This window comes from Peromyscus californicus, unplaced genomic scaffold, assembly GCF_007827085.1.
Source record: "Peromyscus californicus insignis strain IS unplaced genomic scaffold, ASM782708v3 Scaffold_7__1_contigs__length_154581171, whole genome shotgun sequence".
Taxonomy (NCBI): domain Eukaryota; kingdom Metazoa; phylum Chordata; class Mammalia; order Rodentia; family Cricetidae; genus Peromyscus; species Peromyscus californicus.
In genome coordinates, this window is record NW_026294595.1 from 93,736,437 (window position 1) to 93,754,838 (window position 18,402).

At 39.4% G+C, this 18,402-nt stretch overlaps 1 protein-coding gene across 3 annotated transcripts in view; it reads right to left on the reverse strand.

Annotated features, from left to right (window-relative positions):
• Ino80 (INO80 complex ATPase subunit) overlaps positions 1–18,402 on the reverse strand; it is a 108,044-nt gene that overhangs the window by 75,961 nt on the left and 13,681 nt on the right. For 2 of the 3 annotated variants that reach the window (XM_052726717.1, XM_052726716.1), the window contains exons 3-14: positions 17,772–17,941; positions 17,602–17,669; positions 15,528–15,689; positions 12,519–12,639; positions 11,528–11,742; positions 9,600–9,653; positions 7,882–8,085; positions 6,700–6,895; positions 5,689–5,756; positions 3,302–3,511; positions 2,552–2,632; positions 1,555–1,650 (exon numbers count right to left, since the gene is read on the reverse strand). In XM_052726717.1, the coding sequence (XP_052582677.1) occupies positions 1,555–1,650; positions 2,552–2,632; positions 3,302–3,511; positions 5,689–5,756; positions 6,700–6,895; positions 7,882–8,085; positions 9,600–9,653; positions 11,528–11,742; positions 12,519–12,639; positions 15,528–15,689; positions 17,602–17,669; positions 17,772–17,941 (1,645 nt within the window). Of the gene's footprint in view, positions 1–1,554; positions 1,651–2,551; positions 2,633–3,301; positions 3,512–5,688; positions 5,757–6,699; positions 6,896–7,881; positions 8,086–9,599; positions 9,654–11,527; positions 11,743–12,518; positions 12,640–15,527; positions 15,690–17,601; positions 17,670–17,771; positions 17,942–18,402 lie in introns of those variants that run through there. The other variant, XM_052726718.1, reaches the window with a different exon arrangement.

An 18,402-nucleotide genomic window follows, 5' to 3' on the forward strand; every position in this document is an offset into this window, starting at 1 on the left:
GAGGTTTCATTTATAGGAACCAAGCATTCTACCAAGTGAACATCCCTGGCCCAGTCAATCTCAATTTTTCCTCTCTGTGTTAGTTAAATCAATTTTCACATTATCTACTTTAGATGCTATAAGCTAGATCAAGACTAACTTTAGAGTTATTAAGAAAAATGAATTATTATAAATGGATTACAATACAATATAAAAATTGCCAAAATCTACTTTGAAACAAGTAAGGTAGTTTTTTTCTATCATCTTACCTTGACCATCAATTCATGTGGAAAAATGGCACAAATAACTTATATTAGACTTTGAATTTTTCATTTATTTAGCATAAAGGTTTATAAGCTTCCTTATTACTCTCCTAAGTAAATATTTCTAAGAAATGAATATAAGGAAGCTGGGGATGATGACTCACACTCCCAGCACTTGGGAGGTCGAGGCAAGATCAGAAGTTCAAAGTCATCCACAGCAGATGACATCTCAATAAAATCAAAAGAAAAAGCCAGGTGTCAAGGTTCACATATAATCCCAGCACCTAGGAGCCAAGGCAAGCTGACTGCCTACTACAAGTTCAAAGCCACTGGTCTACATACACAGTGGGGTTTTAAGACAGCCTGAAGTACTGGGGATAGAGTATGACTCTATCTGTAAAAAACAAAAGCAAAGCAATAAAACAAATACAGATATAAAAGGACTGTGAAGGTACTTCTGTTCAGAGTGGTTGTCTAGCATGCATGAAGCCCTGTGATTGACTCTCAACACTATATAAACCTGGTATGGTGGTATACACTCATAAATACTGGCTATATAACAAGTTCGAGGGCAGCTGTGATGCATAAGACTGTATCAAAACAAACATAAGGGAGCTAAAGAGATGGTTCAAGCAGTTAAGAGCACCCGAGTTTGATTCCCGGCAGCCACATCAGGCAGCTCATACAGGTTACACCTATAACCCTGGCTCTAGGAGATCCAACACATTTCTTTGCACATACCCCACACACAGCTATGACAGTTTAAAAGAGCCAGGAGGGCTGGCACACACCTTGAATACTAACAATTGGGAGGCAGAGAAGAGGGAACCACAAGTGAGAAAATGGCCTGTAAATCAGGTATGGTGGCACATGCCTTTAATTCCAGCATTCTGGAGGCAGGAACCAGTGGATTTCTTTGAGTTCAAGGCTAACCTGATCTACATAGAGAGTTACAAGATACCCTGTCTCAAAAAAAAATGAAGAGCTGGCCTGTAAGCAAGTCTGTAAGGCATTATCTTGACTGATGTGGAAGGTCCCACCCCACAGGAGGTGGTGCCACACCTGGGCAGGTGGTACTGAGTGAAAGCAAGCTGAGCAAGCCAGTAAGCTGCATCATCCAAGACCTCTGCTTCAGCTCCTGCCTACTTGAGTTCGTGTGGAGAGTTCCTCGGATGATGGAATACAAGCTGCGAGCTGAAATCAACCCTTTCCTCCCCAGGCTGCTCTCAGTCACAGTGTTCACTACAACAACAGGAACCAAAGACAAAAGAAGGGTCAGAAAGCTTATCTTAAAGAACAAGAGCTTCTTTACCTTAAATTTAGGAACAAATCTTGTGAACTCCTGGTGCCAATTATTAAGTGTAGAAGCAGGTGAAATTATTAAGAAAGGTCCCCAAATGTTTTCTCTCTGTAACAGAAAACTGAGTTAGCCAGCTATAGGAAACTGAAGCTATTCAATCCCAAATAATCAGCAACAAGAGAAATTGGAAAACAGGAAACACAGCAACAAGAGAAATCGTGCCTATCTCCCAAATGTCCATACATATGCACTCAATAAGAAGCAATATTAGTTGCGGCCCGCCTTGTCTACAGAACTAGTTCCAAAACAGCCAGGGCTACATAGAAAAACCCTGTCTTGAAAAACCAAAGTAAGTAATACGAAAATAGAAAAGAAGTAATGTTAGTATAATAAGAACACACCAAAGAGGTAAAGTACTAAGCAACGACTCTCTTGTGACTTCTAGGTTTTAATTTTTTTCATAAAAACATACATGACATACTGATTCATTTTTATTATTTTCTACTATGTTATCATAATTTCACTGTTTTTTAATTGGAAGAGTATTAATTTTTTCGATGTATGTTATTACACATTTTCCCATTTAATTTTTCTAAGATTCCTATAAGATATATATTACCTCTGATTTGAAAAAGATAGAAAACTAGGCCTCAGAGATTTAAAGTGAAATCACTTCAAAAAAGGTGAAGTGGGTTGCCTATATGACATGGCTAGAAAGAGCAGTGTTGAGATGGGAATCCAGTACCAGATCCTGTAATTTAACAATAAAGTCCTTGCCACTACGCTGGTAGGTCTTAAAAGGAAGTGAAAGACAAGGATTCTAGCTATACTTGTTCAAATATTGTCCTGGCCCACCATTCTGTCCATTAAAAAGGCCTTCAAATGTAGCAACAAGTTCTATTATTTTGATATGCTACCAAGCATAACATTGCTTTTAAGTGGCTCACTGTTGATAGGAAATGAGCCTAAATTCAGGATAGGAAGATGACTGACAATTCCATCTACTCACCTCAGCCAGATGGGCCAGGAGTGCAATGCTCTGTACAGTTTTACCAAGACCCATTTCATCAGCAAGAATTCCATTAATACCCTGGGAGTCATGGAGAGTGAGAGATATTCGGTCAACACCTGATTATACCACATACGTTTCATTCCATTCAGTGCCAGAAGATGTAACAAAGATGAGGATCAGATCAACCAAGCTTGATTGGATACTCAGTACCAAGACTAATGCAATGGTTTCTTTTTCCACCATTACAGTTATATGTGTGATTCATGATATATTAGACCAAGACTAAGGCCAGTTCTTTACTTAATCTAACTCATTTATCAAGCAAACAATGAGGCTTACCAGGAGTACCTAAGGCATACTATATACAGGATACAAACAGAATCTCCAGGTTAGAGATACAGTGATACCTTTCAGACTCTTGCATAAAGCTCAAGTTTTGGGAATGGAGAGATGGCTCAGTGCTTAAGAACACTTGCTGCTCTTGCAGAGGACTCAAGTTCAGTTTCTATCACCCACATGACTCACACCCAGCTCTAACTCCAGTTCTAGGGGATCTGATTCCCTCTTTTGACCTCGATGGACACTATATGCCTATGGTGTACTTACATACAATAAAGGTAAACATTTACACACAAAATAAAAATAAGTAAATGTAACAACAACAACAAAAAAAGCTAAAGATGAACTCACTTCATAATTACATTAATTGAAAGAAAATTATAGGTCTGACATATTTCTAAAATTTACCTGTTCGTAGAGATTGGCTAACCAGTTCATGCCTTTCAGCTGGTAACCTTTCAATTTGCCATTGAAAATAGTGGGTTGTGGAATATCCTCACCAGCCCGGATGGATGGATTCGCAAGGCTGTAGCTCTCCCCAAACCCAGAGACAGACTTGTCTGCTGCCCTGAGGGCAGCTGCTCGACTTTCTTTTGCATCTTCATCAAATGACCTTGTCTGGAAAATAAAAAGTCAAGAAAAACATAAAAATAAAAAAATTTAAGCATGGGCTGGAGAGATGGCTGAGCAGTTAAGAGCACTGACTGCTCTTCCAGAGGACCCTGGTTTGATTCCCAGCACCGACATGGCAGCTCACAACTCTAACTCCAGTTCCATGGGACCAGACACCCATGGCAAAACACCAATGCACATAAAATAAAAATTAAAAAAATTTAAACACACAATTCATTAGCATATTTTTACACTATGCTAAAAAATAGAATAAACTTTCTAATATCTTACAAAGTTAATGTAATAATTATATAAAAATGTTTTTATTAACAAACTAAGCTGTATCATATTACTTGCTAATTCAAAGATTTTGTTGTTGTTTTCCGAGACAGGGTTTCTCTGTGTAGCTTTGATGCTGTCCTGGAACTCCCTCTAGGCCAGTTCAGGCTGGCCTAGGACTCAGAGATTTGCTTGCCTCTGCCTCCCAAGTGCTGGGATTAAAGTCATGCATCACCACCGCCCGGCTGGTTAAAAGTTGTGATACAGGGGGTTGAGTGCATAGGAGAGTATGATGATAATGATGAATGTACATGATATACTTGAATAAAAATGTTATTAAGAAATTCATAACTTTGTACAATGAACATCTACTAATATCAAAAATCAAAACAGGCTTTAATACAAAATGTAACTGGAGTAATTGTGTGAAGGTGGTATTTGTGTTTACTCTTGTTAGTTTGTTTGGTCTTTTTGAGACAGGGTCTCTCTACATAGCACTGGCTGTCCTAGAACTCACTACATAGATCAGGCTGGCCTCAAACTCACAGAGATCCGCACACCTCTGCCTCAGAGTGATGGGGTTAAAGGTGGGTACTATCACACCCAGCAATTGTGTCTATTCTTTTTTTTTTTTTTCTTTTTCTTCCCAAGACAGGGTTTCTCTGTGTAACCCTGGCTGTCCTGGAACTCACTCTGTAGCCCAGGCTAGCCTCGAACTCACAGAGATCCACCTGGCTCTGCCTCCCGAGTGCTGGGATTAAAGGCATGTGCCATCACGGCGCAGCTTGTATCTATTCTTAATTCTGACAAAGTAACAGAAAGGCTCCCTGAAGTACACTAAACTGCATTTTCTTCACTTGTTTCAACTCATTAGTTTCTTACTAATTTTATTAAAGATCACTAGGTCCTCAAGGGCTGTAGAGATGACTCAGAATAACACTGGCTGTTTTGCAGAGGACCTGGGTTCAGTTCCTAGCACCCACTTGGAAGCTCACAATCATCTTTACTCCAGTTCCAGGTGACCTGGTACTCTCTTCTGGCCTCTGTGGACATTAAGCACACACATAGTGCACATACATACATAGAAGCAAAACAGTCATACACAAAGAATAAATACAAATCTTTTTTTTAAAAAAAGACTAGCTCAGGAATAATAGAACAAATTAGTATTTGAGTGAAAGAAACCAGTGACTTAGTTTCTCAAGGCACAGGACTCTTGATAGTCTCTTTCATTAAAACAACCCATGATTACTCAAGAGGATACAAAACAGTTTGTAGCTTAACTGTAACTTTTCAACTTTAGTAATAATAAAATTTCTATACAACTAAGTATTTGTTATTCTGCCATCCCAAGTATTAGTACTATCCTGAAGCAGAGATGAGACTGAGGGATGGCTCAGGGGTTAAAAGCACTGGCTGTTTTTCTAGAGGACCTAGTTCAATTACCAGAACCCACCTGGTGGCCAATAACATCTGTTTTTGAAAGAAGTGAAGACTTCACCCTACATGTGGTCAGAGTCACACAGACACAGACACAAGAACACACACAGACTACATACACAGACACACCAGGACCAGGCACGAGTGCTAACCAATTTGTTTAACTGAAACAATGAACAAAGAAAGTAAAAATAAAGTAAATAAATAAAAAAAAAAAGTAAAAAACTAAGAACACGCAAATGAAAAACTGTGGGACATTTCCTAGGCCTATAACAATATGCCTTTTCTTTCTTTCTTTTTTTTTTCTGAGACAAGGTCTCACTATGAATCCTTGGCTGGTGTGGAACTGATCTTATACAGCAAGCTAGCCTCAAACTCAGAGATCCACCTGACTCTGCCTCCTGAGTGCTGGGATCAAAGGTGTGGCTACTACGCCCAGCCTGTCTTTTCATTAAAAGACTTACTCGAGCTTGGTGAATATGGTAAGCATTTTCAGCATTCTTCAGGGCTTGGGCTTTAAAATGGTTACTATCTGAAAAGAGAAGACATGTAGATTATCACACTTGATCTCCTTCAAAGATACAACTTACCCCATACATAAGTGGATCCCCCGTTCTCCACATATTTATCCCAAGGCGAACACAGGACTGGGAGGGGGAAAGGCTAAAGGCTTTGCCAGAGACAAGAACTAAGTCAGGCTTAGTGGCGCACACCTTCAATCCCAGCACTCAGGAGCAGAGGCAGGCGGATCTCTGTGGGTTCTACACAGTGAATTCAAGGACAGCCAGAGCTATATAATGAGACCCTGTCTTGAAAAAGCTAAAACAAAAACAAATAATCAAAAGAACCTAAAAGTAAAGTAGTAGTCAACGTAAAGTTCATGTCCCTGGTCTCCAACAGTGAAAGCCAGCACACAAAACCCATCTGGGAGTTAAGATCTACTATCTCCCAGGCCTAGGGTTTCTTTTATAATTTGATACCAATTGCCAGGACAATCAAAATCACGCAGATTTCAGATGAAATCTAGCTATACATATGTTAATACTCAAGATACTCTGAAATACTTCCATTCTCCTGCATTTCTAGGTCAACATGATCTTGATTACTACACTGTGAAAATCCTCTTACTATGTAACTGAAGATGATCTCAAACTTCTGATCCTCCTGCCTAACCCTCCAAAGTGCTGAGATCACATGATTGCACTGCTGTGCCTGGTTTATGTGGTGCCGGGTATCAAACCCAGGGATCCACGAAGGCTAGGCAAACACTCTTACCTATCCAAGGCTCTACTGAAAATTCTTTCATAAATTATTTTATAGGCTTCTTTTGCAAAAACACACATACTTCCTTCTACAATATAATAAATCTTTTTTCTGATCGGCATTACCTATGAATCAGGACCAAACTTTTAAGAATTGTAACTTAGCTTAGCAGGAGGCTACCTGCTTCCTCTGCCTCCTGACTCAGGACTCACCATAGTCTTCCTGGGTGATGTTAACCACCACTCCACCACCAATGTCAATTTGTCTCTGGGTAGAACTATCTTCCAGTTTCCTTAGGATTTCTTCCTGGATTCCATCATGACCCATATCACGTTTTCGACTCATGAAATGAGCATACAGCTCTGTCTGAGTGATTAAGAAGTTCAGTTTTCGCTGCTGCCTCTTGGCCTACAGTGGGGGGTGGGGGGGGTTTGAAGGTAAAAACATCCAAGTCATAAATTATATGTAGTCAACAGAATTCATTAAATCTTTATATAAGCCTACATATAAGTCTCTTAAAAAAAAGTTTTTACTTTTAAAAAGACAAATGTTACTAATGAACAACACTTAAGCACACAAATACATAAATACAAAAGGAAAAGGGAAGAGAAGAAGTGAAAAATGAAATGAAAAGGATGAGCAAGGGTTCAGGAGAGGCTCCAAAGCTCCACTCTGAGAAAGACTAGGGGCCACATCTGAAAAAAGCATCATCCAATCCTCTGATACTCATCTTTTCTGGACCCTAACTGTTCTTCTATTCATTCCAACTGTTTTATCAATGACAATAAAATTCTTCATTCACTATTCCTAGATATACAAAGTCTAGACTAGTTGAGAGACATCACATTCAGCAATAGTAATGGCTAAAGTTTAAAATGGTAGATGAAAAAGTGGATGGGTCTCAGAAACCTAGATTAATTGTTTATTGTCCCTATGTAACACACTCTATAACTCCAGTTCTAGGGGATCCAATGCCCTTTTCTGGCCTCAGCATGCATGCATGTGAGGCACAGATCCATGATGGCAAAATACTCACATAAAATCATAATTTCTTAAAGAAATTAAAACAAGCCAGTCGGTAGTGAACGCCTTTAATCCCAGCACTCAGGAGGCAGAGGCAGGTGGATCTCTGAGTTCCAGGACAGCTAGAGCAACACAAAGAAACCCTGTCTTGAAAAACCAAAATGATGATAATGATGATGATAATGAAATTAAACCAAACAAATGAGAAACAGAGAAAAGGGGCAGACATTCAGGAGGCAGAGGCAAGTATCTCTGTGAGAGTTTTGAGGACAGCCTGGTCTATATTATAGTTCCAGGAAAGCACTAAGCAACAAACCCAATTCTTAGTGCTTTGGTACTAAGGCGGCTTTTAGAATCTGCTTTTGCCTCACCTCCCGCATTTCCTCATCCAACTTCCGCTGCTCCAAAGCTTCCTTCTCTGCTCGCTTGCGGTGCTCTTTCTCCACCTTCTCATACTTCTTCCAGTACAGAAGCATCTCCTTGGTTAGGCGGCGAGCACGAGGCAAAGTCTCCTTACAGTTCTTCTGCGCTTGCAAGGCAGCTCGACGCACCTCCTTCATGCACTGGTGGGCGAGCTGCAAGCAGCATCATTATCATAACAGGGAAGAACCTACTTCCAGCAAGAGTTCTGCCTGTGACTTTAAACCAGTGTTCCCCATTTTTTATTTTTAAGTACAACAGTCCTATTAAAGAGATAATTCCCCTGAATTAATCTGTCATTAATTATATGAAGTCAACAGAATTTATCAAATCTTTATATAAGCCTACATATTATTCTTTTAAAACATTTTTGCTTTTAAAAAGGCAAATATTGTTAATGAACAACATAAAAAAATATAAATGCAAAAGGAAGAAGAGTGAGGAGAGGAAGGGAGGGAGTGAAAAATGAAGAGAAAAGGGTGATCAAGTGTGACTGAGGTCCAGACCCAAGGTTAAATCTCCAATCAAGAAACCTACCTACACCTAGACTTTAAATGAAACAAAATATATGTACTGTCGTAGAACTCTGTACTTTAGGCATGAAACGGCCCTGGATATATTTATTGGCTTGAGACCCTCCCAAGAGTGGACCCACTAATATTCCCTTGTGAAAGGTGGGAGAAATTACAGGACAGCACATGCACAAGGGAAGCAGCAGCCTCTAAGGGAGCTACCTAGACAGCGTTCAGTAGGCCCCACTGCCCTGCAAGGACTAGGGCTGGGATGGGGGCGTGGCTTTTCGCTGTGTCCTGTCTGTAAGCTGCCCATGTGTGTCTAAGTAACTCCAATTAAACTGAATGGTTCACCTGTCCTTGGTGCCCTAACTGGGATGAACATATTCCTTCACATTTCCCCAAGAAAAGAAATGCAACAATGGCAAGGCCCTGAAATTCACTGAGAAGTGACAAAGTATTATTATCACATTAATAATCATAATAGCCATCGCTGCTTTTTTCCGTGTGAGGCATATTTTACCAAGTCTTAATGTATCCTTTGTTCACAAAAGCCCTTTGAAAGAGTGTCATCATCATCATCATCTCTATTTTATAGATGAGGAAATAGAGGGGCTGAGAGCCTAGTATGGAGAAATCAGACTAAAAATGTTACCTCATCTGATCCTTACAACAAATTGTTATTTTTCTCTCAGAGAAGTTTCTTCCCATCAACATTTGTCTTTTTTTAGTTACTATTATAGTGTGTGTGATAGCTGTGTGTTTGGGGGTACACATGTACCACGGCACATGTGTGGACATTCCAGGACAACTGTAGGGAGTCAGCTCTTTCCTTCCATCAATGGTTCCAGGGACTGAACTCAGGCTTGGTAGCAAGTACCTTTACCCACTGAGCCGTCTCTCTGATCCCCATCATTGCTAAATGGAAAGACTGAGCACAGATCTTAAAGACACTATGATCTGCCCAAGAACCAAACATTAATTAATTGGCTTAATACAAAAAGTTCAAAGTATAAGCAGAATGAGACTATCTAGAAGTTCTCTTCCATATTATCTGACTCATGATCAATACATAACAACACACAAGAATAGTAAGAATAGGCCCAGAGGAGAACACACGCCCAGGCAAAAAAGAAAACGGAAAGTATGTTTGTTACCTTTCGGCTATTGGTGAGAAAGAGGTTTCGAGCTGAAGACTTCTGCTTGTTGGCCTAAAACATTTGAAAGTAATACTTAAGATTCATTTCTAATAAGACTATGTAGCCTTTATTTAATTCCAGAAGGAATGAAAAATAAAATGTCAAGTATATACAAGACAAATTACTTCCAAAAGTCACCCAGAGATTGCCATCCAGCAGTGGACAGAAATGTGTATGTTACCTGAAATGCCTCACAGAGGAGAACACATCACTACTGTGATAATCATGCGCAAATGCATAGCCCAAATCTACCCATGTAGAAACACCAGGTACAGGCCTGTCCTCTTCAAAAGTAACAATGTCACAAAAGACAAAGGTTGAAAAACTCAGATGAAAGAGATTTAACAACTAAATGCAACATGTAGTTCCAAAGTTGGATCCTGGCTTCAATCAGGAGAAAACTGATGAAATGTTACTATCAACCACAAAGCAGACAATATTTGATCAGCTTGTTAAAGCTCCTGATGTATGACTGCAGTGTGCTTATACAGAGGGAATCTTTTTCTTGAAAAACTAAACCAACTAGGAAGCGAAGTCAGGAATCCAAGGACATTCTCCATTTTCTGATAGCCAACCTGGTACACATGATACCCCATTTCAAAAATCCAAACAGGAAGCTGGGTGGTGGCGGTGCACACCTTTAGTCCCAGCACTCAGGAGGGGAGGCAGGTGGATCTCTGAGTTCGAGGCCAACCAGGTCTATAGAGCAGGTTCCAGGACAGCCAGGGCTACATAGAGAAATGCTGTCTCGGAACAACCCACAAGAAACAAAAAGTCGTTTTGGTATATAGTTCAGTGAGAGAACAGTTCTACTTAGCTTATATTAAGACCCTAAGTTTTAATCCCCAGTACCAAAACAAAACAAAAGTGGTACTTATTTGAATTCTGCCAGCTTGTACATGCAAACACAATCATTTATATACTTCTATAGTCACATGTGTGAGTCTCCATGAAATCATTCTAAGATCTCTAATTCTAGTCAGATTTCCCAGGCTTCAGCTCAGTTTTCCCTTTTCCTTACTTATAACATCACTCCCTGGAGTGAGAAAGCAGCTCTCATTGGTAATATATTTTCTTTGACTGTTGAAGTGTAGTATACAGATGATGTAATTTCAAAATAGCTCATCTGATCACTATCCACATTTACAATGTTAACCCCACTCTGTGTAGTTTTTAAAACTTTATGTCTAACGTGTATGTGTGTTTTGTGTGTATGTACATGCCAAGGTGCCCATGTGGAGGTCAGAGGACAACGTGCAGGAATTGGCTTGGTGGTGAGAGCCTTTACTCACCGAGCCACTCACCAGCCCTGTGTAGTTCTTTTTGTCTTAGTTTACATAATACGGTATTTTCTTTTTTTACTACATACTCCTTGAGTATAAAACCATGGAGACACACACTTAGCATCCACCACTAGAATATAACTGTTATTTATAACACAGGTAAATACATCTGTTTGACTTGTTCCTGTTACATTTGGCCCTTCTCCTCTCATCATTAATATGCCCATTCGCCCACATATTGGTCAGTTGGTCTTTTTTTTAAAAATTTTTAATGATTTATTTTTATTTCATGTGCATTGGTGTTTGCTGGCAAGTATGTCTGTATAAGGGTGTTGGATCCCCTGGAACTGGAGGTACAGACAGTTGTGAGCTACCATGTAGCTGCTGGGAATTCAACATAAGTCCTCTGGAAGAGTAGCCGGTACTCTTAACCACTGAGCCATCTCTCCAGCCCCCATTTGGTCAGTTTTATTTACTTTGCTTACTTCTGGAGGTTGTAAGAAACATGACGAACATCACTAAATGTCTAAGCTGGTCCTACACCACCAGAACTCCCTCCCACTCCCGCTGCCGTGTTCCCGCCCGTCCCTTTCACTCACTTACCTTCGGTAGCTCCTTCTTCACGATGCTGAGCCATACTTTCCTGCGGCGAGCATTAAGCTGCTCAATGGATAAGTGTTTCTTCTTGGTGCCAGGGGGAGGTGCGTCATGAGAAAACTTAGCAAAGACTTTGGTCTGGTGATGGTGATGACGTGGGGATTCTTCAGAGGAAAGCTCTTCATCTCGTCGTCTTTTTTTCTTCACTTTTTTCAACTTAGCTGCAAAGGAAAGAGATGCTTACAAGGCTACATTTCACTCCCTCCACAGCACACAACCAAAGAACACCATCATCACTCTAAAACAAAAGTCTTCAGGAGCTCTCCTCATTCTACCAGAGGCAGGCAATGTTTCTTCCTTTTATCAAGCCAATAAATATTCCAAAAGGAAGATCTCACTAATTTGAAAAGAATTTTGGACATTCCCTCTGTTCACATGAAAAACAGACTAATATGTAAAATTCAAATGACTTCTGAACTTTGCACTGTGAAAGGTTTGTAAAGCATCACTGGCCTCAAGTGACAGTCACAACGTGGAAACCTACTTCTTTTTGGTGGAAATGCAAGACAACTAAAGAAAATAATAGGAGAAAAAATGCATCAGTTGATAGGACAATAAATTTTTTGAGGAAAAAATCATAAATAGCACAAATACTTCATTTCCACTGGAAGGGAGAGTAGAAGATAAGAAAAGGGGGATGTGAAAAAGAAGGGAAGACTAAAAATATGCTTTGTGAGCAGAATTCGTATCTGATCTCTAGACTCTCCTGAGTCTACCCACCAAGTGCTGGGATTACTGGCAAATGTTTACAATCTATAGTTCTTAAGTCTTTCTATTTCTAGGAAAGACCACAGAACAAATGTGAAATAATAATGTCACTAATCAGAAAAAAGAGACTATAGTTTTTCAGTAATTTGATACTACATTTAAAGTCCAAATGCACCACACACAATTCTGAAATGAAGGAAGAGTAAATATGGGTGGGATAAATGCTTACCTTTAAGCTTCTTGTCTTCCTTGAATTTCTTTTTTTTGGGTCCAAGTAAGTGACGCTGCTGCTCATAGAAAGGGTCGTATGTGGAGAGCAGGCCTGCACTGTAGTACTGGTACTGCTGCAACTGAAGCAGGCAAACACTGTGATGGGCCTGCCTGCACCCCACAGCACAGCCTCAAGTCATCTCAATTAAAGAAAGCTAAGCCAGAGGAAATCATAGCTCCTAAACATTGTTTCCACAGACCAGTAAGAAATTAGTCCAGCAAAGACAATTTTCTTAACTTTGAAGCAAAACAGGTTCAACTGCTATGCATAAGACAGATTGTTGGAAAGAGTTTGGGAAGGAAAACCTTCACGAATCTGATTTTCTATCATATTTTCTTTCTTTCTTTTTTTTTTTTTTTAACCTTCTTCAACAGCAGCTTATGCAGTCCAGGCTGGCTTTGAACTCCTCATTCCAAATACTGGATATGCAAATGTGCACCACTATGTACTTCAGATACACTTTGGTACCAGAGGCATTTCTCTTTAAGCTAGTAATTCCAACACTGGCTTAAAGGGAAAAGGAAAGTGGAGGCAAGGAGATCAGGAATTCCAGGCCAGCCTGAGCTACACAAGACTCTGTCTTAAATAAAACAGAAACAAAGCAAAAACACTGTAACAACAACAAAAAATGAAAACAAAACAAAAAGATAAAGAATCTTTTGTCTTTAGAAATTCACCTAAGGGCTAGAAAGATATCAGCAGATAAAGAAGGCATTTGCCATCAACTCTGAAAGCCTGAGTTCAATCCCTGGAAACCAAAGTGTGGAAGACACCTGAATGATGCTGTCCTCTGACATCACTCACATCCATACACGTGTGCTGCACACATGCCCACACACAAACTAAATAAGTAAATGCAAAAATCAAACAAAAATTCATCATTAAGAAGTAAGCCGTAGTTCCACTACCAATAGGTCCTCAACTTTACTTTACTAGGTTCCTGATAGTAACTATTCGGGCTGTTACTCACTGTGTAGTCCTGGCTGGCCCGAAACACACCATGCAGACTTCCTGGCCTCCCGCCTGCCTCTGTGCTGGTTGCATATGCTGTTAGGTCCTTCAAACAGTTACCAATCTGTCATCACAGCCCTATCCCCTTTCAAGTCCCCCTCCCTCTCACCAAAAGAGTTTATTATTAAGTACAGTACCTATTATTTTACAATTAACATGAATAATCTCATTTTTTCCATCCATGTAGCAGTAAATCCTTCCAAACATTTCATTTCAACTGACTTTCAAACCCCATAAAATCTTATTTCTCATATAAATTAAAATCTTTTGAATCACTTTTTAAGATTATAAATGATGGAATAACATGGAGGACTAAAATAAAGCCCTCTGTCAACTGGCAAAATTAAGTAAGCATGCATCAAGCTGTACACTTACAGTCCTATGTATATCAGTTTTATTTCAATTAAAAAAAAAAATCAAAGCAGATCATGCCTATAATCCCAACACATATGGCTGAGGCAGACTGCTATGAATTCAAGGCCCATCTGGGCTATAGAGTGAGACCTGTCTCAAAAAAAGAAAAAGAGAAATGAGTAAATACAAAGAGTACCAAGTACTATGGCATCAGGTTTCAGAATCAAAACTGTTAGGATACTGTTGGGCAGTGGTGGTGCACACCTTTAATCCCAGCATTTGGGAGGCAGAGGAAGGCAGATCTCTGTGAGTTCAAGGCCAGCCTGGTCTACACAGTGAGTTTCCAGGATAGTCAGGGCTACACAGAGAAACTCTATCTCAAAACAACAATAACCACGAAAGTTAGGTATTCCACTGCTTATCATTCCCATAGGTTTGTAGTTTGTAAGTTTACGTGTATTACTCAAGGTTCTCTGAACTACCATTCAACCTTAATATTGTTGGAAAATCATTTGGTCTTAAAATATACTACTGCTCATTATGTACAATAGCCTATATTTCTGGCAAAAATCAGAATGTTTTGGTAACAGTGGTCAAATAGTTGTCATTAAAACTATCATCAAATGGGTGGCGGTGGCGTACACTTTTAATCCCAGCACTTAGGAGGAGGCAGAGGGAGGCCAATCTCTGAGTTCAAGGCCAGCCTGATCTACAGAGCAGGTTCCAGGACAGCCAGGGGGTTGGGGGTTGGGTGGGAACTATCATCACTATAATATTGATCTATGAAGAAAAGTTTTTCCCAGACAGAAAACATCAACAAGTAATTGCAGTGGTAATTATATACTGATAGTCTCACAAAGTAAAGCACAGTTATCATATGACCTAGCAACTTCTGTGCTGAGTATATAACCAAGAGAAATGAAAACATACATCTACAAAAAACCTTCACAGTAGCATACAATAGTGCCCAAAGTGGGAAAAATCAGCTCATCGAGTGACAAACAAAAACACCATGTTCTAAAAATAAAACTATTGGCAATAAAAACGAATGGGATAGTAATACATAGTACAAACATGGACAAACCTTGTAAACATTATATTAAGTGAGAGAAGTTGGGTAAAAAGTACGTTATCTGATTCCATCTGTATGAAATGTCTAGAATGGACACATGCATACATGAGGCCCTGGACTCAATCTGTAACACCACCCAAAAATAAAACAACCACAACTGTACGTGGTGGCACATGCCAGCACTTGGATGGTGGAGATGGGAGTTCAAGGTCACCCTCCTAAGCAAGTCTCAAGTAGATAAATATGTAAAATACAAAGAAGTATCAAGAAAGAAGGTAGACTGGTGGCTGCCTGGTACCAAGAAAGACCAGACGAGAGCAGAAGCTAAGGGCAAAAGGGGTCTTTCTAAGTGATGAAAGTGGCCCAGAACTGAGACAGTGAGGATGGAAACACAACACTAAGGCTATTTAAAAGACATTCAATTACCTACTTTCAAAAGCTAGACTTCTGGTCACAATAAACTATTAACAATCACTATCTCACACAGGTTAGAAGAGTGTCACGGTGGGGCGTTCTCTTGAAACCCTCACCTCCTTGTCTTTACTGTATTTATTTTGGTGAAGTTTCTTATATTTGTGTAATCGAAGCATGTTGTGAAGCTCTTCTCGGCTGAGATGGAGTTCTTCTTCTTCATCGTCATTGTCTTCACTCTGAGAATCTGCCTCACTGGACTCATCACTTAAAAGAATACTCTAGAAAAGGGGTGAAAATTGAATATAACTTTTGCTGTGAAGCAATTTCTTTTACAATCCAATCATTTTTTCCCCAGATGCTAGAACAACGACCAAAAGAGCCAGAGTATAGTCATTTCAGATTCTTAGACTTCTCTTTAACAACAACAAAAAAATCCATCTAAATGCTGAATACAAAAAATTTAGGGTATAGGAATAAAGAAAAAAAAAGGAATACAGCGTATAAGGGAATAAGGACAAAGCAAGGTGTGATAGCTAGAAGGGAGACAACTCAATGTCCAGTACTTTGTGAATGGAGAAACAAAACGTGGCAGATTCAGATTAGACCATGAGAAGATACAAAGTACTAACACATACCAGAACATAATAAACCTTCAAGTAGTACACCAAGTAAGAAAAGCCAGCCACAAAAGTCCAAATACTATGATTCAATTTCTATGAAATGTCCAGAATGGGCAAATCAACAGAGAGAGAGAGAGAGAGAGAGAGAGAGAGAGAGAGAGAGAGAGAGAGAGAGAGAGAGAGAGAGAAGAGAGTGAGTGAGTAACAGCCAGCAGGGACTGAGAGACTCTCAGGACAGGAGTGGCTGTTAATGAGCAAAGGGTTTCTTCATGTAATGATGAAATGTTCTGAAATTAGACAATGGTAATTGCCAAGAAGTTTGTGAACATATTAAAAGCTATGTCTCATAGTTTAAAAGATTAGATTTTATGGTCAGTGACTTATATCTCAATTTTTATCTTTTTTTTTTAAGATTTATTTACTTTATGTGTATGTGTTTTGTCTGCATGCACTTATATGCATACTTGGTGCCCGCTGGGTCAGAAGGTATTAGATCCCCTGGAACTTGAGTTATTGATGGTTGTGAGACACCATATGTGTTGGGAACAAAATCCAGGTCCTCAGCAAGAGCAACAAGCATTGTGAACCACCTCTCCAGAGCCATATCTCAATTCTTAAAAATGTGATAGTTAAGCATAAAGGTTTCTATATTTCTAACTTTCTAAAAATCTTTCTGATATAAAGCAAGTCAGGCTTTAACCATCTGAGTTTTAAAGGACATGGTGGTGATATTAAAGGACTTACATCATTTTGAGCTCATAGCAAAAGTAAGAAATAGTGAATCAGTTTTTTTTAATTAAATGTTTGCATATGCTAACTAAGAGACCCTTTTAAAAGAAGAAATATCACCCTGTTAACTGAGACCAGTCACAGTAGTGGAGTAAATACTATGCTACTCTAACTACTTATAGCTGTGATCTGAGTAAGGGCACTCCTAACAATGGAAGGCAGCCCACACATCACTAGGTTCTAATCTCATTTCTACTACCCTATTCACTTTGCCAGCCACCCTAGCCTCTTCTCCCAGACACACCAAGTTGCTTCTTTGTGAATGATTCTTGTGTATGTCTCATATGATCAATGGCTCTTACCTTAGACATTCACACGGCTCACTCTGATCATTCAGAATTCTGTTGAAATGCTATCTTTTAATGAAGTTGTAATTACTTGTTTACACTCTTACTCACTACCTCCCTCATGCAGAATGTAAATGACACAGATCAGAGACTTGTCTACCTATAATAGCAGCTGGCACATGGACTTGGCACGTGGAGGCACTCAGGACATTTGGTGAACTATTCAAACATTCATGAAAAATTGACATTCCTAATTACAAGGTGAGCCAATGAAGGAAGTAGCTTATCCAATCAATGTCTCTTCTTTCTTCAGTGTCTCATATTTAATAAGTCTACTAAAATGACTTCACTGAGTTCTCTTCACAAAACCAACTCCAATATAAAAACCTGTCTCTGGAAACACCTGCCAGGATGCCCAAATGGAGCAGGGACTTCCCTTCTATTGCAATCTTAGGAGGTTATTTGGACTAGAAACATTCTGTCTTAGCTCTTACCTTTAGCCACTTTCTGCTTTTCTTCAACTTAGAGAAGTTATATAAATTCCCCTTGTCAGATTTTGATTCTGGATAAAGAAACATAAAGAATAAAAAAAAAAAAAAAAAAATGAAAGGATGACTGCCCCCAAGAGAACTCAAGGTCCAGAGGAATCCCACTCCACACTGACCTGACTGCAGAACTCCATTCAGTGAGTATGGGTTCAATAATCCAGAATTGCTTGCCCCAGAAGTTTCCCCCAGCAATGAATTTGGAGGTTCCTCTTTTACTTGTATTAAGGGATCCCCAGACTCGGGCAATAAGGGATTATTGTCATCCAGTCCATCTTCACTGTCATCACTATAAATTGAATAATAAAGAATAAGTCTGTAATTAAAGATTATCCAACAAAATATATTTTGAGCCAAGTGTGGCAGCACATGCCTATAAACCTAGCACCTGGTGGAGGCAGGAGGATCAGGAGTTCAAGGTCATTTGAGACCAGTATAAATATAATATAATACAATATAATATAATATAAATGAGTGTGTGTGTGAGTGTGTGTGTGTGTGTGTGTGTGTGTGTGTGTGTGTGTGTGTGAAAGAGAGATCTAAGTGGTCAGGCAAGCTGGTACTCACACCTTTAAACCTGGTGTTCCAGGGGTGGAGGCAGAGATCCGTGAGTTCTAGGTCAGCCTGGTCTACATAGGGAGACCATGTCTCAAAAAAAAAGATTGACTGAATGATTAATTTAAGGTTATTACAAATGAACATTTAAAGAACAAACAGTCTTTGAAAAAGTTGACTGTTTTATTTGAAAGA